This window comes from Diprion similis, chromosome 6 (assembly GCF_021155765.1).
Source record: "Diprion similis isolate iyDipSimi1 chromosome 6, iyDipSimi1.1, whole genome shotgun sequence".
Taxonomy (NCBI): domain Eukaryota; kingdom Metazoa; phylum Arthropoda; class Insecta; order Hymenoptera; family Diprionidae; genus Diprion; species Diprion similis.
Genome location: NC_060110.1, coordinates 11,866,447 through 11,891,833, shown reverse-complemented (window position 1 = coordinate 11,891,833; position 25,387 = coordinate 11,866,447). Strand labels below are relative to the sequence as shown.

At 39.6% G+C, this 25,387-nt stretch overlaps 2 protein-coding genes across 3 annotated transcripts; both read left to right on the top strand.

The window, feature by feature from the left end:
• Nucleotides 1–156: 156 nt before the first annotated feature.
• Nucleotides 157–2,049, top strand: LOC124407613 (vacuolar protein sorting-associated protein 29). The gene is made up of 4 exons (XM_046883910.1): nucleotides 157–323; nucleotides 439–630; nucleotides 1,148–1,383; nucleotides 1,473–2,049. The coding sequence occupies exons 1-4, from the start codon at nucleotides 321–323 to the stop codon at nucleotides 1,588–1,590; spliced, it is 549 nt and encodes a 182-aa protein (XP_046739866.1). The 5' UTR covers nucleotides 157–320; the 3' UTR covers nucleotides 1,591–2,049.
• A 1,603-nt stretch (nucleotides 2,050–3,652) lies between these two features.
• LOC124407606 (sarcoplasmic calcium-binding protein) lies at nucleotides 3,653–10,896 on the top strand. 2 transcript variants are annotated; one of them, XM_046883900.1, is made up of 7 exons: nucleotides 3,653–3,907; nucleotides 6,351–6,467; nucleotides 6,865–6,879; nucleotides 8,795–8,962; nucleotides 9,946–10,086; nucleotides 10,234–10,314; nucleotides 10,594–10,896. In XM_046883900.1, exons 1-7 carry the CDS (start codon nucleotides 3,767–3,769, stop codon nucleotides 10,738–10,740), a joined length of 810 nt encoding a protein of 269 aa, XP_046739856.1. In that variant the 5' UTR covers nucleotides 3,653–3,766; the 3' UTR covers nucleotides 10,741–10,896. The 2 variants fall into 2 exon arrangements, with proteins under 2 accessions (XP_046739856.1, XP_046739857.1); XM_046883901.1 differs by lacking the exon at nucleotides 6,865–6,879 and having other exon boundaries at nucleotides 3,655–3,907.
• Nucleotides 10,897–25,387: the final 14,491 nt, after the last annotated feature.

Below are 25,387 nucleotides of genomic sequence, written 5' to 3'. Positions count from 1 at the left end.
AGCGACAGAAAAAAAAATGAAGCCCTATCATTGGTTCTAGATTGTAAAATAAAATAGGTAGAAGACATTCCCGTATTCCGAACCAACCACAAGCCTTCATTTTGTTCATCGCGCAAGGACGCCGCTACGGCAAAATTTTAGCCTTTATGTCGAACCACCAGCCCCACATGGTGGATTTTTCTTGAATCTCGTGCTGTCAGTTGTCACTCCCACTTCTGACACCACCTCTGACATTTAATCGCGTTACTAATTTCGATCAATTGTCACGGAAGGAAGTAATAAAAGAAGTAAGGAACCGTGAAGCAATCAACCGATCAACCATGGTGAGCAACGCAGTTTCATTTAAATAATGCTTAATTGAATAACGAAAATGCTTGGAGTGCTCTAACCTCAAATAAACTGTTTTCATTAGTAATAATCACTCTTATGTTCGTACAGCTTGTATTAGTTTTGGGAGACTTACACATTCCGCACAGATGCAGCAGCCTGCCTAGTAAGTTTAAAAAACTTTTAGTACCAGGCAGAATACAACACATATTATGTACCGGAAACCTTTGCACCAAGGAATCCTACGATTATCTCAAAACTTTGGCAAGCGATGTTCACGTGGTTAGAGGAGATTTTGATGAGGTGAGTATTAAATAATTGTCTGACTGTATTGTTGAGCATTAATTCTAGGTTGATCATTTTGAAAACCACTGAAACCTTGTGAAATTTTTAACTGACTGAGAGTCGCTACATATCTAAAATCGTTACTAAGAATCAGAAATTTCACAGCACACATATATTTGTGTTGACCTGACAATTTAATATTTGAGGTATTTTGAGATTGATAAATGTTGGATTTTAAAAATTTTTCCTTCACAATGTGTCTATTTTCGTAATAGGACTATATATGAGTTACGCTTGAATTGACTGGAGCTACTCAAACACGCAGCAGTAGTAAGAACAATATTAGAGTTTGTTACACCTTTGCAAGATGTTTTATTAATGACATGTAGCTCAAGAAAAGTTTAGGAATTGATCTTTTCCTACCGCAAAACCTCAAAAAGTCAGGGAAATTTATTTTGGAGCTTGAGTAGCTACTCTACATTACAATAATTTACAGATTATCTGATATGGGTATAATTTTTTCATATGTTTGCAGAACCTTAATTATCCAGAACAAAAAGTTGTTACTGTTGGACAATTTAGAATCGGCCTCTCTCATGGGCATCAAGTTGTGCCATGGGGAGATCCGGAATCGTTAGCTCTTATTCAGAGACAATTAGATGTTGATATACTGATATCAGGCCACACACACAAATTTGAAGCTTATGAGCATGAAAATAAGTTTTATATCAATCCTGGATCTGCGACTGGGGCATACAATCCTTTGGACACGTGAGTTGTTTCTACATTAAAAATCAATCATTGTATAGTCTTTAGCTTAGATTGACACACCTTACGTTATTTTATTAAATTGGTTTTAGGTCAGTTATCCCATCGTTTGTGCTCATGGATATTCAAAGCTCGACTGTGGTGACATACGTTTATCAGCTTGTTGGAGACGAAGTCAAAGTGGAGAGGATTGAATATAAGAAAAGTTAAAATTTCTACACAATGCATATATTTACGAACAATAACTAAATACTGATTCTTTAAAAAGATTTAAAAATCATGGATATGCTGGAGACTAGCAAGCATAAGATAAGAAATTGTATATTTAATTCAAATTGGTTATACGCTAAAACCGTGCCTGAATGGTGAAATCTGGATAATTCTGAATAAATTTAACGGTATGTGTATCACGTATATAAGTATAATTTTGATGCATTCATTTGTAATTAAAATCGCGCTGAGTTTTACACAAATAGCTGCTTTTGGCAGAATGCCATGTATAAAATAATTTACGATATCTTCATATTATCATTTTCTTGATAACGATCACTACAGTTCGTTTTGTGTTATATTATGTTATATGTACAATATTGTTTTCAATATTTGTCAACTTTGTAAAATGAATATAGACTATTTCAATACATCTTGATATTTGTTTATTCAGTACAATGTCTGCATAAACATTATTTAAACCTTTACATTTTGAGGCAATGAAAGAGTTGGCACTATAGTTTTATTTCGAATATGGGGGCCTGTTGAAATTTGGTGAAAAATTATAGCACTAATAATTTAAATTTTCTCTTGAGTTGCATTATAAAGTGGAAATATATTACAAAGATCAAAAACCAGAGTCTAAACAACTTTTCTTTTTTCAGAAAATGAATTCCGTTTCACTCAAATTTCTGTAATACAAAGTATAAACGCATCTTGTACATGTAGCCAAGGTAACTTATTAAAAATCATTTGAATCTTTATATCTAATATTTGTAATATATCCATTTCGAAAGTCTGCACGTATTCTGTACTAATTGAAATAAACAAAGCATATTATATCACTATAACGTCGCATCTATCCAAAAAATTTCTGACGTGTTGAAACTTTTCGAAATTTGAGTTAAGTTAATTAAATTTTACTTCACGAATAGAATCATAGCGTCCACACCAAATAATTTTTCTGTTCATCACTAACCCAGTAGTCAGACTAGAGCGTTCAAACTTGGCAAAAAGCGAATGTTTTTGAATATTTATTTAACTACTTGGTCCATCGGAGTTTATCCAATTTTAGTTTTTAATTCTGCTGTGTCCAAAATCGTTGGTGTCCGATCTTGATAACCAATCGGGTTGTGTCCAACCAGACTTTTGAGATCGCTTCAATTCTCGGTGTTCAATCGTGGTGTGTTTAATAAATATCTGTGTATAATTAATCTCGTGTTCAATAGAGCTTTCGATTTATTTTTGGTACCCTAAGTGGTGTCGAAATGGGCCTTTCTCGGAGCTGCTTTAAGGATCTTAAAATTTGAAGATTTCAAAGTTTTAACCTTGAAAACAATATTTTTAATGATTTCAAATCTGCATACTGCTGATGCATTGTAATTATATATACGTATAATGATTGCAATGTCCTTCAAGTGTGATACACATTGTCAATTACAATTTCCAAGAATTCAAAGAATTCGGCAGATTAACAGCTTGCATAGCATACTGTTGAAAATTAATATTAATTGATCATACGTACTCTATCCGAACGTATTATCATAGATAATTCATACTTATTTGTTTACGCTCTTTGTGCTGATCAATACTAAAACTTTGTCTAGGACATGCAACTGAGCACGTAAGCGCAGTCATATGGTAAACAAGTATCTGGTCATGTTCCGCGCATATTCTTATTTTCCATTACGTATATAGTTACTTTATTGAGACTACGTTTTTTCCGATTTTCTAATTACATATCTTATTTGAGTTCACAGTCATAATTTAATGGAGTAAAATTCGACCTTCGACAGATGAAAAGAATTGAACGTGCTTTCCAATGTCCAGTCGAGGCGTCCAAGATAAAGGGCATTACGTGTATATTATCTCTACGGAGAAAATAAACAACGATAACTCGCGTTTGGCGCACATGAATGCCTGCATGGCTTCGTGGCGTTCGTATTATGTACTTGAATACAAATAAAACTATAGAGAGAAAGGAAGGCGAAGACGACCATCGGACCCATGGCGCATGCGCACAAGGGGGGTGGCTCGGTGTCCCTACAAAAAGGGGAACGCCATCGAGTCAAGGTTTAGTTTTAAGTAAACTATCGTTTCAATCGTTGCTCACGACACTTTATTCAATACGAAATAAGCAGATTGTTGTAGTAATTATTCAACCGTTAATGCAACAATGGCAACTGCAGTATTCTTGAGGGCGAGTCTGCGACTTGCAATGACACGGGGTGTTTTGGAAAATACAGTGACGCCTGCAATGTCTACGGCATTCATAGGAGTTCGAAAGCCATCCTTCAATTTAAAGGAACAGCCAGAGGTCAGTAATCATTTGATGGATTTAAAATTCTACCATCTAGCGTGTCATAAAATTATTATAATATAATAATTATTACATATAATAAGATAGCTGAGCAGCACTCGTTCTACGGGTTCACTTAGTTCGTTACATTTGTATGCCTTATAAGTATTTTTTTATTCCTACAAGGTGTTAAATTAAAGTTTATTCAATTTCCACGCACCTACGCATATATCACGACCCACTCGTGCACGCGTACCAGTTGTCGAATGCAGGTCATTTGCATAAAAGTGTTTTCTTTTTTCTCACAAGGCAAATGTAATGATTTTTTCGATATATGTTAAATGTAATTTTTTCCGATTCTGAATATGTATTATAAGAAAATTCGCGGTATACAAATTCGTCGGCGAGAAGATTATCGTTTAACGAATCATCCCTGTAACAAACATTCATTTTCTGCCACGTAAATTTTTGAAGTATTATCATTGAGCTAATTGTGTTATTGTTAATATATTTTCATCGCAGTAACATTCACTGGTTGTCAATATAAACTCAATATACAGATTTCTGAAAATTTCCAGCATTTGAAGAAACTTATTTGCATTAGAGAATTAACATACGTTACTACTTATCATATTTGTTTGAATCCTGTGACCTAAATCACAGTAAAATGAATAAACATTAGATATTATATACCCAACAACACAGCGTTTCTTTCTGCATTAATTTTCGCGCGCTAGGCCGAAACCTTCACCTGCGGCTTACGTAAACTAAAAAGGCATCGCAGGTAAACGACCCGACAATGCGCCGGCGTCGCACGCAGTCCGAATGCAAGCGTATCTGCAACGGCGTGAATGTTTATTTACGCACTTGACGTCACACTGCTCCCTGATCTTTGCGTTATCGCGGCATGCCTACGTGAAATTTGGGCCGTACGTCCCACACTTGAGTCAGACTTTGTTTACACCCAGCCTGGTCTAAAGAATGATTGTATCACGTACCAATAACGTTTTGCTGATACAGTACAAAGTATTTGCCATTCTGCCTTATAATTCTCTTTCACTATGTTGTGAGTTACTCATTCCGTTTGAGAAAAAGATGCCATAATTTATTCGGCTCATTGTTTTAAATATACGTACGAAGGTGGCTCATAGTTTGTCATTGTATTTGAATAATTTCGAACTTTTTTTTAAACCATTAATATGTACACCGAAAGATATAACCAATCGTCAGTAGACAAAAAAGTAATCTTCGCGGGGGTTTGTTTCGAGGAATCCATCGTTCTTGGCTCGTCAGTGTCGCATAACAGCTGTTGCTCGTCTGGGCCCGTAATAGTGCGTCCCAGTCCCTCGTCCTGTCCAGGAAAACTTACCTGATGGAAATTCCAGGCCTTCAGAGGCTTGAAAGATTATTGAGGTTTGGACCTTTCTACGATGTAGAATTTGCTGTACAGATTCAAGTTGCGACCGTAACGGTATTTATGCTGTAGGACGGCTTGGGATGAAGACTCGTGACAAAATTTAGTATCTCTGCGACCCCTGTAAATTTACAACTGACTGACCGGCCTCTTCGAAAAATGTCAAGGCCCCTGTGAATGTTCTTCCAAATCCTTAAGCGTTCTGCATGCGTGTATGTCCTTCGAAATTGTATAACGTTCAATACTGATCCATTTGATATTTATTTAGCAGTACGACTGAGAATCCTAACAGTCTAAAGGTGGGATTTACGGCCACAACTCCCAGTCGAAGTCTGTTTTCACATGAGACTTGCTTTACGTAATTTATGCGGCGTTAATAAGTAGGTCAATTAATTAATGCTGTCATTATCTTTTGAACTTTGTTTATTTTTAGAAGCAATACGATTTACAAGGCGACCGTGCCGTTATGCTGTACTTGTACGGTATTTACTACGTGGAGACTTTAATTGATGAAGTTCTCAGATGTAGAGCTGCTGCATTTGCTTTGTCTGAATATGCCTGTCCTGCATCTGTCTAACGGGTTAACGAACTACTGTGAGCCTTGAGCCGTTCACGCCGACAGCATGGCGACAGCGCGACCTGCAATGGCAAACAAACTATCACATACTAGTACATTTTAACGATAGATAGCTTTGAAAAATGATTATAACAGAAGATAATGTAACATGTAACAATTTTTTATCTCTCCCGTCGCGAATGCATTCTCGTATAACATTCGGTAATATAACTATTCCGCTTTTTGCGAAGCTAGTTTTTCAAAAATCATTAGAATTTTGTATAAGTTTATGGGACATGGGTATAAGGATTAAGTTCATCAGATAGCCGCACAGTTTCCAGGCATCAAAACTTACGAAATGTGACGCTTTCACTTGATCTGCGGAGAGAAGACCGGTTTATTATCTATTCGAAACTCCTTTTGACTGAAACGTATTCGTTGGATGCATCAAGATTAAATACTAATTTCAATATGATTTTCCTCTTTTTCAGATGCCGCAGTTGACGAGAAGGTTGTACAGTAAGAAGATCCATACGCGACCCTCAACGTCTATCGATTATGAAAGTGATAGCGACTCCGATAACGATTCAGACTCGGAACGCGATCGGGTAAGCACCTAATTTCTATGAAATTTTTGTTCTTAAAAATATATTTTTCATAGCAAATGTTATACCGACAAAGTAGGTATGTTTTGTGAGACATCACGTACAATATACATCTTATTTAGAGCTATTTCCCGAGGAGTATTGTGAAAACAAGCGTTAACGCATTCAGCATTCTATTAATCTGGTCAAATACAAAAAAAAAATGTACAAAAAACAATTTTTGTTTGAAAATTTTACGTGTATTCACCAATTAACTGTTTTTCTGAATTCCGCTAAAAAAGAGCGATGCATCGTCGAAATTTGAATCCTTTCCGTTAGTTTGTTTATTTAATATACGAAGAAAAATAGTGAGTTCATTCGGTTGGTAGAGGTAGGAGTACTATATGACCTTAAGTTGAAGACTCAGAAGTTACAGGCGTCTGAGAATTGTATGTTTCTGAAAGTGCATTTTGAAAAAAAACTTCAATAGGTATCAATAAATTGTGAAACGGTCGAACGTGCGTCAACAGTAATTATTTTTCTAATATATGTTTAGGGAAAAAATTCGCCTAAGAATCTGGGATTACGATTCTCTGCATTTTGGCGAAAAGAAAATGTAATCTGCCAGACGTGTTTGAAACTAGATCCAATTAAAATTTGAGAATTCCGTTGTATATAAAGTGCTTGGTTTGGTATTTCTCGTTGGGACTTCCGTTAACGATATATCTACATCATCGTATATGACGACCTTCTACGAGGCTTTATATTGTTGTGTTTTTTATGGCGGCCCTTGAGCAAAAGTGGCCTTCAACTAGCAGTGACTCTGTTTTTAACACTCTATCTTAGATGCAGGCGTTCGGGTTAACGAAACGGGTTCTCGCAGCGTTAGCCACAACATGGCACCTACTAACTACTGTATATATGTATACTCGTATGTATATATGTATATATGCATACGCAATATTATTATATGCGGGTAGGCGGATTAAATTGGAAACGGATTTTTGAGGGGGCCACTGAATCGATTGGATTCGTGTATTTTCACCATGCCAAGTAATAGAGTTCAACTACCGTATCGAAAACCATAACTTTGGTATGTCGGACATCTCGTTATATTATAGCTGTAGCGAATTAGCAGGAATTTATTTTTCAGAGCTTTTGAGGATACCGTTGAAATATCCGTGAGTTATCAAGGGCTGTACAAATGTTAAGTGAATGTTGAAAGTATATCGTACTCTGGTTGCGACACGTTATATGTAATCAAACACTTCGGCAACAGTCAACACGCGTCAGATTGGATTTTTATGCGCATGGACAAGCTGCATTGCTTGACCCTCGATATTTCGAATCATTGTTCTGATATTTATTTTCAATCATCTCGTTGACTTCAATTTTGTTATGTTGAATATTTTACGTAAAAATCTTCTTACGAGTCAGATAACTCAGTTGACTCAAATATCATGGATACGATGGTAGTACTCGTGTCATGCGATTAAAAAGTCGCAAGTTTATTGCTTTACATCCTGTAGACGTTATCTTATAAATTAAATTTTGGGCCTGTTGCGTAGAGAGTGCAGTAGCAGAGTCATTTATTTAATTTAATTGAATGACGCGTTAGTTACATTTTGTGATAGCCATAATCAAAATTTTATAAAGACACTACATCGGCGATAAAAAAACGGGCACCAACTCCTTACCTATACATGTAGTCATTGAATCGAATCAGGAATTACGAGGGACGCAGTTTGGTCGATTTGAAAATCTCTAAAATTAATCACCATTTTTTTTATAAACAGCATCCGGCTTCGGGAGGTTTCAAAATTAGCAATTTTTCAATTTCAGGTATCTGTTGAGTTCGTTAATTGAGAAAAGAACTCATTTTTCACGATCAGACACCAAGATAATTGCGAGTGAGTTTTAGGACTAGTTGCAGTACTGATGTTTGTTTAATACATTTACGTGCGTGGTGTTATGCCGAGGCACAATATAATGCGCTTTGATTACTCTATCTAATTATTCTATACCGTTATCTGAAATTACTCGCCTGGAGTGATCTTTGGCAAAAGTTGTTAAATCATTTGCTATAATGTCCAATGTGGTCTGAACGAGGTTATCAACAACGGTTGACAGTTTATCGGCTTTATAAGGCCATGAGTACTCGTATGTTTTGAATCTACCTATAATGTGTATGAGCACTGAGTGGCCTTCACCTACATAAATTCTAGCATCTGAAATCTGCAATCATGTGAATAATTCAAACCGCAGCATTGGCAAATAAAACGAAATAAAGTTAATAGATGCACTTTGAAATTTATCTTCGACCTCAATAACTCGCGAAATTGTGTTTTCAGGGTGAATCTGCTTTCTGGAGACGAAAAATGCGAACGCTTCACAGTCACCTTGACGTTAATAAGGACGGGGTGATTAGCTACGATGATTTCATGCTTCTGGGCGAAAGATTTGCTGACCTGGGACATCTCGGACCAGACGCCAAAAAAGAATTCCAGAAAGTCCTCGGTGTAAGTAGACATAATTCTATTTATCTAGATTTCGAAATTGCATTTCAAATTTTACTCCTGGATCATAGCCAAGGTACACTCAACTGTTTCAAAAGTAAACTCCTGCGCGTGTATATGTCGTTTGGCCATGAACAAACTTCTCGTAACATTAATTCCCCTACTCGTACCTTTTGAAGATATTTCTTATTGTTAGTAAGAATAGGAAAAACTAGTATTTTTATAACACTTATCACAGTAGAAATATTGACATTTCCTACTTTTACTAAGAAATATCGCCAAAATCTACGAGATATCCACAAGTTGCCAGTCAGTATGGAAATTCTTGTTATGAAAAGTTTTTCCGTGTCCGGATTTACCAAAATATTTGTATTCACATTAATTTAATTCTATATTTCTACATCAATCTATTACATCAATTTCATTTTTTTGCATTTCAAATGTTCACTGCTTAGATTTGAAATAGCATAATAGGTTCGAGTTCGTAATCCCAACAATTCTAAATTAAAGTGGTCAGTCACGCAGTCTATGCGGGAACAAAGTACGGCCTTCGTAGAATAATTTATAAGCCCGTACCTTCCTTGTACCTTCTAGAAAAGCCTTGGCATTAGTCCAAGACCTGAGGTGTTGATTACAACGAAAAAATTCTGATTGAGACCCCAACACCTAATCCCTTACCACGTACTTAAATATTATTTTACAAACAAGGTAAACAAAATTCAAAATCTATATTGATTTGCTGAAAATATGATGAAAAAAACTTCTTCACGGTTGTTCCGGTGATTATTCAAATAAGATCTAGGTATACATTAACCTTTGTGACGTTAGAGAAGGTTTGCCCTTGACGAAGCTTATTGCTTATTTTGCGGATATTGATATTATTTTTTGAACACAACATTATTGTTTGTGAACCTTTTTTGGACTTCCTGTTTGTTTTCAAATACCGAATCTCAATAATTAAGCATAAACAAATTTTGTTTTTACAGGAAATGTGGGAGGAACAGTGGGGGGAAATAAGCCCTTACAATCTCGTTGGCGTTGAAAAGTATTTGGACGAAATGCATCATGTGCTCAATGATAAGTCCCTCAAATGCAAATGTCACAATTTCCTGCCTTATCTATTCAAGGTAAGTCCATCCTGGATCAGCCACAATAACATCACGCGCGCATAAATTTATGAGAAATAGCTGCGCTATACTGCTCGGAGGATTTTTCGTACTGTAGTTGGATAAAAATATGTCCAATCGATTAAGCACTGATGTATTATTTTCCAGGCTGTGGACAAGGACAAAAGTGGAGAAATCTCGGTTGAAGAGTTCAAACTCTTTTTCCAATGTTTGGGACTCACCAGTGAAGTAAGCAGTATTCTATGTCAAGTATTTCGTAACTGTTGATAACAATTCGAACCGGTTGGGCTTGAGTTTGTAGAACGACAAGTTAGAGGACAAACTGTACAGTCTATGTGCATGCCTTACACGTAATATTATGTGTGTTTTCCACTAGAGTTGCATCTTTCGAAAAAAGCAATAGTTCATTCGATTAGGTGCCAAACGGCTTCCCTGCATATGTTTGCTGTAAAATAATATATAATAATATCATTAAGCTAATTGAGGTTTTTTCCCAAATATTACCAGGACGCTGCAGTAAGTTTCAGCTACATCGACACCAATGAAGATGGAAAGCTTAGTCGCAAAGAGTTTGTGAGACTTGGAAGAGACTTCTTTCTCACGGAAGACCATACGAAACCCAGCAAGCATTTCTGGGGCCCATTAGTCGCCTAAGGAGCTCTACGTAGCATCCAACTCATTATCACCAGTTATTATATATTTTATCATGACAACGACAGTTCTGTCATGCCATTACGTAGTTAAGATAGGTTAAATCATCTATGTAAATAATACATAATAGTTTTATACCAATTGACAATAAAATCAATTTTAAAGAAGATATACCCTAGCTCTAAAAAACTGTTCAAGTAGTTGAGAACTATATTCAAATATAACGTACCATATTCATATTCTGAAAAACAAAAAGGACTAAACTTTAATAATTCTCTATGCATCTTTGGCAAACAGTGATTATTCAGTAAAATGCAAAGAATCAGTTATTTTACCACTGATAATGAAACAAATATTTTTCTACCATAATTTCGGAATCATTCTTCTCGGTAACATGGATTTGGTTGTGGTGCCGTTTTTTCCTAACTACACGTCATTATCAAAACTAATAGCGTTTTCAACTGGCTGTGTTGGGTGCGATTTTCCTAGTTTTCAATCAACAGCAGATGCAAAATCTTATACGGGAAGAATGCAAGAACTCATTGTCGGTGCAGTTGGTTGAAATCCCAATTCTAGTGGCTAGTGAATTACAAAATCTAGAAATTTTTAGCGGAAATCCAACACGTTATTCACAATATGTGTTTAATTTGTATTTACGATGTTTGGAACCCGCAGTCTTCGTGCTGTGGAAACGGTTTGTGGGTGCCTCCTCTCTATTATTTAACCCTTAAGAAGATCGAAACAGACGTCTGAAATTTTATATGATAAATAGTTGCGGACAAAATAGCAAAATTTTAATTCGTTGTTCGCAACAACTCTAGATTACGTGCAATCGATTTCTCTCGTGTACTTGTGTCGGTGTAGTGCATCAAAAAATCGCTTCTGACATTATTCAGATTCCGACAAATTTTGACCGGAAAATTCAGAAGTTTGCGAAATTTCGAATTTCCCAGATCTTGTTACCTTCACTGGAAAATCTTTTCTGCTGTTTCCGCACGATGAATTTTTCACTGTTCCGCGAGTTGACTTATGCGGTTCTTGAGGTTCAGGAATTATTTCTTGAGAACGAACAGGGGTCATAGTAAAAAGTGCTATGTTCATTGCAGTGGTTTTTATTTGTAGCAACTGGTGATTTTTTCGTCTTGAAAATCATCTTTTTGTGAGTGACTCTGAGAGTTCTCTCTTGTGCATCTTATATCATGCGCATTTCTATCCCTCAAGGAGATATGGAAATTTTTCTGTTGTATTTGGATCGGCATTCATTAAATAGAATATCTTTGACGAGATTGTACTCATTTTGCTAGGGAAGTTTTGTTGCAGCTGACGCGGCGGACTATGGGGCTGCGAGGTATCGGAAAATATACGCCGGTGCAAATCGTGTCTGAAACGTCAGATTTTTCGAATAGAATGAAAGTGAGGCTAACTTTTGGATTGAAACGCTACGGATTTTTGGCGAACATTTCGGCGATTCTGGGAAGCGCTGCCATTCATTCTTTCAAGCACTATTCCGACGTAATTTTGCGAAAGGAATCGATTAAGCGCAGTCCCACTACGCTGCGAGCAGCGCTTCAAAAGTTACAGCCAAGAAACTGGGGATTTTCGTCGGCATTTCTCTGCTGTTGGTCCTACGCTCTTTTGCATTGGTTTTGTGAGTTCCTGATGGTCGAATTACTCTAGAGAGGGTCATACAAATCGATTCGGAGATGCAAAATTTTCAGCTCCAAAAATCGAGAAAAAACTAAGGCTAACCCCTTTGGATTTTTGTCGAAAATTTCGACAATTCTGAAAAAGGCTGGAATTGATTTCTCAAGGCACTATTCCGACGTAATTTTGCGAGAGAAATCGATTGAGCGCAGTCCCAATACGCTGCGAGCAGCGCCTGGAAAGTTACAGCCGAAAAACTGCAGATTTTCGTCGTCATTTCTCTGCTGTTGGTCCTACGCTCTTTTGCATGTGTTTTTTAGGTTCCTGGTGGTCGAATTGCTCTAGAGAGGGTCATACAAATCGATTCGGAGACGCAAAATCTTCAGCTCCAAAAATCGAGAAAGAACTAAGGCTAGCCCCTTTGGATTTTTGTCAAAAATTTTGACAATTCCAAGAACGGCTGCAATTAATTTCTTAAGGCACTATTCCGACGTAATTTTGCGAAAGAAATCGATTGAGCGCAGTCCCAATACGCTGCGAGCAGCGCCTGGAAAGTTACAGCCGAAAAACTGCAGATTTTCGTCGTCACTTCTCTGCTGTTGGTCCTACGCTCTTTTGCATGTGTTTTTTAGGTTCCTGGTGGTCGAATTGCTCTAGAGAGGGTCATACAAATCGATTCGAAGACGCAAAATTTTCAGCTCCGAAAATCGAGAAAAAACTAAGGCTAACCCCTTTGGATTTTTGTCGAAAATTTTGCCAATTCCAAGAACGGCTGCAATTAATTTCTTAAGGCACTATTCCGACATAATTTTGCGAGAGAAATCGATTGAGCGCAGTCCCAATACGCTGCGAGCAGCGCCTGGAAAGTTACAGCCGAAGAACTGCAGATTTTCGTCGTCACTTCTCTGCTGTTGGTCCTACGCTCTTTTGCATGTGTTTTTTGAGTTCCTGGTGGTCGAATTACTCTAGAAAGGGTCATACAAATCGATTCAGAAACGCAAAATTTTCAGCTCCAAAAATCGAGAAAAAACTAAGGCTAACCCATTCGGATTTTTGTCGAAAATTTCGACGATTTTGAGAAAGGCTGGAATTGATTTCTCAAGGCACTATTCCGACGTAATTTTGCGAGAGAAATCGATTGAGCGCAGTCCCAATACGCTGCGAGCAGCGCCTGGAAAGTTACAGCCGAAAAACTGCAGATTTCCGTCGTCATTTCTCTGCTGTTGGTCCTACGCCCTTTTGCATGTGTTTTTTGAGTTCCTGGTGGTCGAATTACTCTAGAAAGGGTCATACAAATCGATTCGGAAACGCAAAATTTTCAGCTCCAAAAATCGAGAAAAAACTAAGGCTAACCCCTTTGGATTTTTGTCGAAAATTTCGACGATTCTGAAAAAGGCTGGAATTGATTTCTCAAGGCACTATTCCGACGTAATTTTGCGAGAGAAATCGATTGAGCGCAGTCCCGATACGCTGCGAGCAGCGCCTGGAAAGTTACAGCCGAAAAACTGCAGATTTCCGTCGTCATTTCTCTGCTGTTGGTCCTACGCTTTTTTGCATGTGTTTTTTGAGTTCCTGGTGGTCGAATTACTCTAGAAAGGGTCATACAAATCGATTCGGGAACGCAAAATTTTCAGCTCCGAAAATCGAGAAAAAACTAAGGCTAACCCCTTTGGATTTTTGTCGAAAATTTTGACGATTCTGAAAAAGGCTGGAATTGATTTCTCAAGGCACTATTCCGACGTCATTTTGCGAGAGAAATCGAGTGAGCGCAGTCCCGATACGCTGCGAGCAGCGCCTGGAAAGTTACAGCCGAAAAACTGCAGATTTTCGTCGTCATTTCTCTGCTGTTGGTCCTACGCTTTTTTGCATGTGTTTTTTGAGTTCCTGGTGGTCGAATTACTCTGAAAAGGGTCATACAAATCGATTCGGAAACGCAAAATTTTCAGCTCCGAAAATCGAAAAAAAACTAAGGCTAACCCCTTTGGATTTTTGTCGAAAATTTTGACGATTCTAAAAAAGGCTGGAATTGATTTCTCAAGGCACTATTCCGACGTAATTTTGCGAGAGAAATCGATTGAGCGCAGTCCCAATATGCTGCGAGCAGCGCCTGGAAAGTTACAGCCGAAAAACTGCAGATTTTCGTCGTCATTTTTCTGCTGTTGGTCCTACGCTCTTTTGCATGTGTTTTTTGAGTTCCTGGTGGTCGAATTACTCTAGAAGGGGTCATACAAAATGATTCAGAGACGCAAAATTCTCAGCTCTAAAAATCGAGAAAAAACTAAGGCTAACCCCTTTGGATTTTTGTCGAAAATTTTGACGATTCTGAAAAAGGCTAGAATTGAATTCTCAAGGCACTATTCCGACGTAATTTTGCGAGAGAAATCGATTGAGCGCAGTCCCAATACGCTGCGAGCAGCGCCTGGAAAGTTACAGCCGAAAAACTGCAGATTTCCGTCGTCATTTCTCTGCTGTTGGTCCTACGCTCTTTTGCATGTGTTTTTTGGGTTCCTGGTGGTCGAATTGCTCCAGAAAGGGTCATTTAAATCGATTCGAAAACGCAAAATTTTCAGCTCCAAAAATCGAGAAAAAACTAAGGCTGACCCCTTTGGATTTTTGTCGAAAATTTCGACGATTCTGAAAAAGGCTGGAATTGATTTCTCAAGGCACTATTCCGACGTAATTTTGCGAGAGAAATCGATTGAGCGCAGTCCCGATACGCTGCGAGCAGCGTCTGGAAAGTTACAGCCGAAAAACTGCAGATTTCCGTCGTCATTTCTCTGCTGTTGGTCCTACGCTCTTTTGCATGTGTTTTTTGGGTTCCTGGTGGTCGAATTGCTCCAGAAAGGGTCATTTAAATCGATTCGAAAACGCAAAATTTTCAGCTCCAAAAATCGAGAAAAAACTAAGGCTAACCCCTTTGGATTTTTGTCGAAAATTTTGACGATTCTGAAAAAGGCTGGAATTGATTTCTCAAGGCACTATTCCGACGTAATTTTGCGAGAGAAATCGATTGAGCGCAGTCCCGATACGCTGCGAGCAGCGTCTGGAAAGTTACAGCCGAAAAACTGCAGATTTTCGTCGTCATTTCTCTGCTGTTGGTCCTACGCTATTTTGCATGTGTTTTTTGAGTTCCTGGTGGTCGAATTACTCTAGAAAGGGTCATACAAAATGATTCAGAGACGCAAAATTCTCAGATCTAAAAATCGAGAAAAAACTAAGGCTAACCCCTTTGGATTTTTGTCGAAAATTTTGACGATTCTGAAAAAGGCTGAAATTGATTTCTCAAGGCACTATTCCGACGTAATTTTGCGAGAGAATTCGATTGAGCGCAGTCCCAATACGCTGCGAGCAGCGCCTGGAAAGTTACAGCCGAAAAACTGCAGATTTCCGTCGTCATTTCTCTGCTGTTGGTCCTACGCCCTTTTGCATGTGTTTTTTGAGTTCCTGGTGGTCGAATTACTCTAGAAAGGGTCATTCAAATCGATTCGGAAACGCAAAATTTTCAGCTCCAAAAATCGAGAAAAAACTAAGGCTAACCCCTTTGGATTTTTGTCGAAAATTTCGACGATTCTGAAAAAGGCTGGTATTGATTTCTCAAGGCACTATTCCGACGTAATTTTGCGAGAGAAATCGATTGAGCGCAGTCCCGATACGCTGCGAGCAGCGCCTGGAAAGTTACAGCCGAAAAACTGCAGATTTTCGTCGTCACTTCTCTGCTGTTGGTCCTACGCTCTTTTGCATGTGTTTTTTGGGTTCCTGGTGGTCGAATTGCTCCAGAAAGGGTCATTTAAATCGATTCGAAAACGCAAAATTTTCAGCTCCAAAAATCGAGAAAAAACTAAGGCTAACCCCTTTGGATTTTTGTCGAAAATTTTGACGATTCTGAAAAAGGCTGGAATTGATTTCTCAAGGCACTATTCCGACGTAATTTTGCGAGAGAAATCGATTGAGCGCAGTCCCGATACGCTGCGAGCAGCGTCTGGAAAGTTACAGCCGAAAAACTGCAGATTTTCGTCGTCATTTCTCTGCTGTTGGTCCTACGCTATTTTGCATGTGTTTTTTGAGTTCCTGGTGGTCGAATTACTCTAGAAAGGGTCATACAAAATGATTCAGAGACGCAAAATTCTCAGATCTAAAAATCGAGAAAAAACTAAGGCTAACCCCTTTGGATTTTTGTCGAAAATTTTGACGATTCTGAAAAAGGCTGAAATTGATTTCTCAAGGCACTATTCCGACGTAATTTTGCGAGAGAATTCGATTGAGCGCAGTCCCAATACGCTGCGAGCAGCGCCTGGAAAGTTACAGCCGAAAAACTGCAGATTTCCGTCGTCATTTCTCTGCTGTTGGTCCTACGCCCTTTTGCATGTGTTTTTTGAGTTCCTGGTGGTCGAATTACTCTAGAAAGGGTCATTCAAATCGATTCGGAAACGCAAAATTTTCAGCTCCAAAAATCGAGAAAAAACTAAGGCTAACCCCTTTGGATTTTTGTCGAAAATTTCGACGATTCTGAAAAAGGCTGGTATTGATTTCTCAAGGCACTATTCCGACGTAATTTTGCGAGAGAAATCGATTGAGCGCAGTCCCGATACGCTGCGAGCAGCGCCTGGAAAGTTACAGCCGAAAAACTGCAGATTTTCGTCGTCACTTCTCTGCTGTTGGTCCTACGCTCTTTTGCATGTGTTTTTTAGGTTCCTGGTGGTCGAATTGCTCTAGAGAGGGTCATACAAATCGATTCGAAGACGCAAAATTTTCAGCTCCGAAAATCGAGAAAAAACTAAGGCTAACCCCTTTGGATTTTTGTCGAAAATTTTGCCAATTCCAAGAACGGCTGCAATTAATTTCTTGAGGCACTATTCCGACATAATTTTGCGAGAGAAATCGATTGAGCGCAGTCCCAATACGCTGCGAGCAGCGCCTGGAAAGTTACAGCCGAAAAACTGCAGATTTCCGTCGTCATTTCTCTGCTGTTGGTCCTACGCTTTTTTGCATGTGTTTTTTGAGTTCCTGGTGGTCGAATTACTCTAGAAAGGGTCATACAAATCGATTCGGGAACGCAAAATTTTCAGCTCCGAAAATCGAGAAAAAACTAAGGCTAACCCCTTTGGATTTTTGTCGAAAATTTTGACGATTCTGAAAAAGGCTGGAATTGATTTCTCAAGGCACTATTCCGACGTCATTTTGCGAGAGAAATCGAGTGAGCGCAGTCCCGATACGCTGCGAGCAGCGCCTGGAAAGTTACAGCCGAAAAACTGCAGATTTTCGTCGTCATTTCTCTGCTGTTGGTCCTACGCTTTTTTGCATGTGTTTTTTGAGTTCCTGGTGGTCGAATTACTCTGAAAAGGGTCATACAAATCGATTCGGAAACGCAAAATTTTCAGCTCCGAAAATCGAAAAAAAACTAAGGCTAACCCCTTTGGATTTTTGTCGAAAATTTTGACGATTCTAAAAAAGGCTGGAATTGATTTCTCAAGGCACTATTCCGACGTAATTTTGCGAGAGAAATCGATTGAGCGCAGTCCCAATATGCTGCGAGCAGCGCCTGGAAAGTTACAGCCGAAAAACTGCAGATTTTCGTCGTCATTTTTCTGCTGTTGGTCCTACGCTCTTTTGCATGTGTTTTTTGAGTTCCTGGTGGTCGAATTACTCTAGAAGGGGTCATACAAAATGATTCAGAGACGCAAAATTCTCAGCTCTAAAAATCGAGAAAAAACTAAGGCTAACCCCTTTGGATTTTTGTCGAAAATTTTGACGATTCTGAAAAAGGCTAGAATTGAATTCTCAAGGCACTATTCCGACGTAATTTTGCGAGAGAAATCGATTGAGCGCAGTCCCAATACGCTGCGAGCAGCGCCTGGAAAGTTACAGCCGAAAAACTGCAGATTTCCGTCGTCATTTCTCTGCTGTTGGTCCTACGCTCTTTTGCATGTGTTTTTTGGGTTCCTGGTGGTCGAATTGCTCCAGAAAGGGTCATTTAAATCGATTCGAAAACGCAAAATTTTCAGCTCCAAAAATCGAGAAAAAACTAAGGCTGACCCCTTTGGATTTTTGTCGAAAATTTCGACGATTCTGAAAAAGGCTGGAATTGATTTCTCAAGGCACTATTCCGACGTAATTTTGCGAGAGAAATCGATTGAGCGCAGTCCCGATACGCTGCGAGCAGCGTCTGGAAAGTTACAGCCGAAAAACTGCAGATTTCCGTCGTCATTTCTCTGCTGTTGGTCCTACGCTCTTTTGCATGTGTTTTTTGGGTTCCTGGTGGTCGAATTGCTCCAGAAAGGGTCATTTAAATCGATTCGAAAACGCAAAATTTTCAGCTCCAAAAATCGAGAAAAAACTAAGGCTAACCCCTTTGGATTTTTGTCGAAAATTTTGACGATTCTGAAAAAGGCTGGAATTGATTTCTCAAGGCACTATTCCGACGTAATTTTGCGAGAGAAATCGATTGAGCGCAGTCCCGATACGCTGCGAGCAGCGTCTGGAAAGTTACAGCCGAAAAACTGCAGATTTTCGTCGTCATTTCTCTGCTGTTGGTCCTACGCTATTTTGCATGTGTTTTTTGAGTTCCTGGTGGTCGAATTACTCTAGAAAGGGTCATACAAAATGATTCAGAGACGCAAAATTCTCAGATCTAAAAATCGAGAAAAAACTAAGGCTAACCCCTTTGGATTTTTGTCGAAAATTTTGACGATTCTGAAAAAGGCTGAAATTGATTTCTCAAGGCACTATTCCGACGTAATTTTGCGAGAGAATTCGATGGAGCGCAGTCCCAATACGCTGCGAGCAGCGCCTGGAAAGTTACAGCCGAAAAACTGCAGATTTCCGTCGTCATTTCTCTGCTGTTGGTCCTACGCCCTTTTGCATGTGTTTTTTGAGTTCCTGGTGGTCGAATTACTCTAGAAAGGGTCATTCAAATCGATTCGGAAACGCAAAATTTTCAGCTCCAAAAATCGAGAAAAAACTAAGGCTAACCCCTTTGGATTTTTGTCGAAAATTTCGACGATTCTGAAAAAGGCTGGTATTGATTTCTCAAGGCACTATTCCGACGTAATTTTGCGAGAGAAATCGATTGAGCGCAGTCCCGATACGCTGCGAGCAGCGCCTGGAAAGTTACAGCCGAAAAACTGCAGATTTTCGTCGTCACTTCTCTGCTGTTGGTCCTACGCTCTTTTGCATGTGTTTTTTGGGTTCCTGGTGGTCGAATTGCTCCAGAAAGGGTCATTTAAATCGATTCGAAAACGCAAAATTTTCAGCTCCAAAAATCGAGAAAAAACTAAGGCTAACCCCTTTGGATTTTTGTCGAAAATTTTGACGATTCTGAAAAAGGCTGGAATTGATTTCTCAAGGCACTATTCCGACGTAATTTTGCGAGAGAAATCGATTGAGCGCAGTCCCGATACGCTGCGAGCAGCGTCTGGAAAGTTACAGCCGAAAAACTGCAGATTTTCGTCGTCATTTCTCTGCTGTTGGTCCTACGCTATTTTGCATGTGTTTTTTGAGTTCCTGGTGGTCGAATTACTCTAGAAAGGGTCATACAAAATGATTCAGAGACGCAAAATTCTCAGATCTAAAAATCGAGAAAAAACTAAGGCTAACCCCTTTGGATTTTTGTCGAAAATTTTGACGATTCTGAAAAAGGCTGAAATTGATTTCTCAAGGCACTATTCCGACGTAATTTTGCGAGAGAATTCGATTGAGCGCAGTCCCAATACGCTGCGAGCAGCGCCTGGAAAGTTACAGCCGAAAAACTGCAGATTTCCGTCGTCATTTCTCTGCTGTTGGTCCTACGCCCTTTTGCATGTGTTTTTTGAGTTCCTGGTGGTCGAATTACTCTAGAAAGGGTCATTCAAATCGATTCGGAAACGCAAAATTTTCAGCTCCAAAAATCGAGAAAAAACTAAGGCTAACCCCTTTGGATTTTTGTCGAAAATTTCGACGATTCTGAAAAAGGCTGGTATTGATTTCTCAAGGCACTATTCCGACGTAATTTTGCGAGAGAAATCGATTGAGCGCAGTCCCGATACGCTGCGAGCAGCGCCTGGAAAGTTACAGCCGAAAAACTGCAGATTTTCGTCGTCACTTCTCTGCTGTTGGTCCTACGCTCTTTTGCATGTGTTTTTTAGGTTCCTGGTGGTCGAATTGCTCTAGAGAGGGTCATACAAATCGATTCGAAGACGCAAAATTTTCAGCTCCGAAAATCGAGAAAAAACTAAGGCTAACCCCTTTGGATTTTTGTCGAAAATTTTGCCAATTCCAAGAACGGCTGCAATTAATTTCTTGAGGCACTATTCCGACATAATTTTGCGAGAGAAATCGATTGAGCGCAGTCCCAATACGCTGCGAGCAGCGCCTGGAAAGTTACAGCCGAAGAACTGCAGATTTTCGTCGTCACTTCTCTGCTGTTGGTCCTACGCTCTTTTGCATGTGTTTTTTGAGTTCCTGGTGGTCGAATTACTCTAGAAAGGGTCATACAAATCGATTCAGAAACGCAAAATTTTCAGCTCCAAAAATCGAGAAAAAACTAAGGCTAACCCATTCGGATTTTTGTCGAAAATTTCGACGATTTTGAGAAAGGCTGGAATTGATTTCTCAAGGCACTATTCCGACGTAATTTTGCGAGAGAAATCGATTGAGCGCAGTCCCAATACGCTGCGAGCAGCGCCTGGAAAGTTACAGCCGAAAAACTGCAGATTTCCGTCGTCATTTCTCTGCTGTTGGTCCTACGCCCTTTTGCATGTGTTTTTTGAGTTCCTGGTGGTCGAATTACTCTAGAAAGGGTCATACAAATCGATTCGGAAACGCAAAATTTTCAGCTCCAAAAATCGAGAAAAAACTAAGGCTAACCCCTTTGGATTTTTGTCGAAAATTTCGACGATTCTGAAAAAGGCTGGAATTGATTTCTCAAGGCACTATTCCGACGTAATTTTGCGAGAGAAATCGATTGAGCGCAGTCCCGATACGCTGCGAGCAGCGCCTGGAAAGTTACAGCCAAAAAACTGCAGATTTTCGTCGTCATTTCTCTGCTGTTGGTCCTACGCTCTTTTGCATGTGTTTTTTGAGTTCCTGGTGGTCGAATTACTCTAGAAAGGGTCATACAAATCGATTCGGAAACGCAAAATTTTCAGCTCCGAAAATCGAGAAAAAACTAAGGCTAACCCCTTTGGATTTTTGTCGAAAATTTTGACGATTCTGAAAAAGGCTGGAATTGATTTCTCAAGGCACTATTCCGACGTAATTTTGCGAGAGAAATCGATTGAGCGCAGTCCCGATACGCTGCGAGCAGCGCCTGGAAAGTTACAGCCGAAAAACTGCAGATTTCCGTCGTCATTTCTCTGCTGTTGGTCCTACGCTTTTTTGCATGTGTTTTTTGAGTTCCTGGTGGTCGAATTACTCTAGAAAGGGTCATACAAATCGATTCGGGAACGCAAAATTTTCAGCTCCGAAAATCGAGAAAAAACTAAGGCTAACCCCTTTGGATTTTTGTCGAAAATTTTGACGATTCTGAAAAAGGCTGGAATTGATTTCTCAAGGCACTATTCCGACGTCATTTTGCGAGAGAAATCGAGTGAGCGCAGTCCCGATACGCTGCGAGCAGCGCCTGGAAAGTTACAGCCGAAAAACTGCAGATTTTCGTCGTCATTTCTCTGCTGTTGGTCCTACGCTTTTTTGCATGTGTTTTTTGAGTTCCTGGTGGTCGAATTACTCTGAAAAGGGTCATACAAATCGATTCGGAAACGCAAAATTTTCAGCTCCGAAAATCGAAAAAAAACTAAGGCTAACCCCTTTGGATTTTTGTCGAAAATTTTGACGATTCTAAAAAAGGCTGGAATTGATTTCTCAAGGCACTATTCCGACGTAATTTTGCGAGAGAAATCGATTGAGCGCAGTCCCAATATGCTGCGAGCAGCGCCTGGAAAGTTACAGCCGAAAAACTGCAGATTTTCGTCGTCATTTTTCTGCTGTTGGTCCTACGCTCTTTTGCATGTGTTTTTTGAGTTCCTGGTGGTCGAATTACTCTAGAAGGGGTCATACAAAATGATTCAGAGACGCAAAATTCTCAGCTCTAAAAATCGAGAAAAAACTAAGGCTAACCCCTTTGGATTTTTGTCGAAAATTTTGACGATTCTGAAAAAGGCTAGAATTGAATTCTCAAGGCACTATTCCGACGTAATTTTGCGAGAGAAATCGATTGAGCGCAGTCCCAATACGCTGCGAGCAGCGCCTGGAAAGTTACAGCCGAAAAACTGCAGATTTCCGTCGTCATTTCTCTGCTGTTGGTCCTACGCTCTTTTGCATGTGTTTTTTGGGTTCCTGGTGGTCGAATTGCTCCAGAAAGGGTCATTTAAATCGATTCGAAAACGCAAAATTTTCAGCTCCAAAAATCGAGAAAAAACTAAGGCTGACCCCTTTGGATTTTTGTCGAAAATTTCGACGATTCTGAAAAAGGCTGGAATTGATTTCTCAAGGCACTATTCCGACGTAATTTTGCGAGAGAAATCGATTGAGCGCAGTCCCGATACGCTGCGAGCAGCGTCTGGAAAGTTACAGCCGAAAAACTGCAGATTTCCGTCGTCATTTCTCTGCTGTTGGTCCTACGCTCTTTTGCATGTGTTTTTTGGGTTCCTGGTGGTCGAATTGCTCCAGAAAGGGTCATTTAAATCGATTCGAAAACGCAAAATTTTCAGCTCCAAAAATCGAGAAAAAACTAAGGCTAACCCCTTTGGATTTTTGTCGAAAATTTTGACGATTCTGAAAAAGGCTGGAATTGATTTCTCAAGGCACTATTCCGACGTAATTTTGCGAGAGAAATCGATTGAGCGCAGTCCCGATACGCTGCGAGCAGCGTCTGGAAAGTTACAGCCGAAAAACTGCAGATTTTCGTCGTCATTTCTCTGCTGTTGGTCCTACGCTATTTTGCATGTGTTTTTTGAGTTCCTGGTGGTCGAATTACTCTAGAAAGGGTCATACAAAATGATTCAGAGACGCAAAATTCTCAGATCTAAAAATCGAGAAAAAACTAAGGCTAACCCCTTTGGATTTTTGTCGAAAATTTTGACGATTCTGAAAAAGGCTGAAATTGATTTCTCAAGGCACTATTCCGACGTAATTTTGCGAGAGAATTCGATTGAGCGCAGTCCCAATACGCTGCGAGCAGCGCCTGGAAAGTTACAGCCGAAAAACTGCAGATTTCCGTCGTCATTTCTCTGCTGTTGGTCCTACGCCCTTTTGCATGTGTTTTTTGAGTTCCTGGTGGTCGAATTACTCTAGAAAGGGTCATTCAAATCGATTCGGAAACGCAAAATTTTCAGCTCCAAAAATCGAGAAAAAACTAAGGCTAACCCCTTTGGATTTTTGTCGAAAATTTCGACGATTCTGAAAAAGGCTGGTATTGATTTCTCAAGGCACTATTCCGACGTAATTTTGCGAGAGAAATCGATTGAGCGCAGTCCCGATACGCTGCGAGCAGCGCCTGGAAAGTTACAGCCGAAAAACTGCAGATTTCCGTCGTCATTTCTCTGCTGTTGGTCCTACGCTCTTTTGCATGTGTTTTTCGAGTTCCTGGTGGTCGAATTACTCTAGAAAGGGTCATACAAATCGATTCAGAAACGCAAAATTTTCAGCTCCAAAAATCGAGAAAAAACTAAGGCTAACCCATTCGGATTTTTGTCGAAAATTTCGACGATTTTGAAAAAGGCTGGAATTGATTTCTCAAGGCACTATTCCGACGTAATTTTGCGAGAGAAATCGATTGAGCGCAGTCCCAATACGCTGCGAGCAGCGCCTGGAAAGTTACAGCCGAAAAACTGCAGATTTCCGTCGTCATTTCTCTGCTGTTGGTCCTACGCCCTTTTGCATGTGTTTTTTGAGTTCCTGGTGGTCGAATTACTCTAGAAAGGGTCATACAAATCGATTCGGAAACGCAAAATTTTCAGCTCCAAAAATCGAGAAAAAACTAAGGCTAACCCCTTTGGATTTTTGTCGAAAATTTCGACGATTCTGAAAAAGGCTGGAATTGATTTCTCAAGGCACTATTCCGACGTAATTTTGCGAGAGAAATCGATTGAGCGCAGTCCCGATACGCTGCGAGCAGCGCCTGGAAAGTTACAGCCGAAAAACTGCAGATTTTCGTCGTCATTTCTCTGCTGTTGGTCCTACGCTCTTTTGCATGTGTTTTTTGAGTTCCTGGTGGTCAAATTACTCTAGAAAGGGTCATACAAATCGATTCGGAAACGCGAAATTTTCAGCTCCGAAAATCGAAAAAAAACTAAGGCTAACCCCTTTGGATTTTTGTCGAAAATTTTGACGATTCTGAAAAAGGCTGGAATTGATTTCTCAAGGCACTATTCCGACGTAATTTTGCGAGAGAAATCGATTGAGCGCAGTCCCAATATGCTGCGAGCAGCGCCTGGAAAGTTACAGCCGAAAAACTGCAGATTTTCGTCGTCATTTTTCTGCTGCTGGTCCTACGCTCTTTTGCATGTGTTTTTTGAGTTCCTGGTGGTCGAATTACTCTAGAAAGGGTCATACAAAATGATTCAGAGACGCAAAATTCTCAGCTCTAAAAATCGAGAAAAAACTAAGGCTAACCCCTTTGGATTTTTGTCGAAAATTTTGACGATTCTGAAAAAGGCTAGAATTGAATTCTCAAGGCACTATTCCGACGTAATTTTGCGAGGGAAATCGATTGAGCGCAGTCCCAATACGCTGCGAGCAGCGCCTGGAAAGTTACAGCCGAAAAACTGCAGATTTCCGTCGTCATTTCTCTGCTGTTGGTCCTACGCTCTTTTGCATGTGTTTTTTGGGTTCCTGGTGGTCGAATTGCTCCAGAAAGGGTCATTTAAATCGATTCGAAAACGCAAAATTTTCAGCTCCAAAAATCGAGAAAAAACTAAGGCTGACCCCTTTGGATTTTTGTCGAAAATTTCGACGATTCTGAAAAAGGCTGGAATTGATTTCTCAAGGCACTATTCCGACGTAATTTTGCGAGAGAAATCGATTGAGCGCAGTC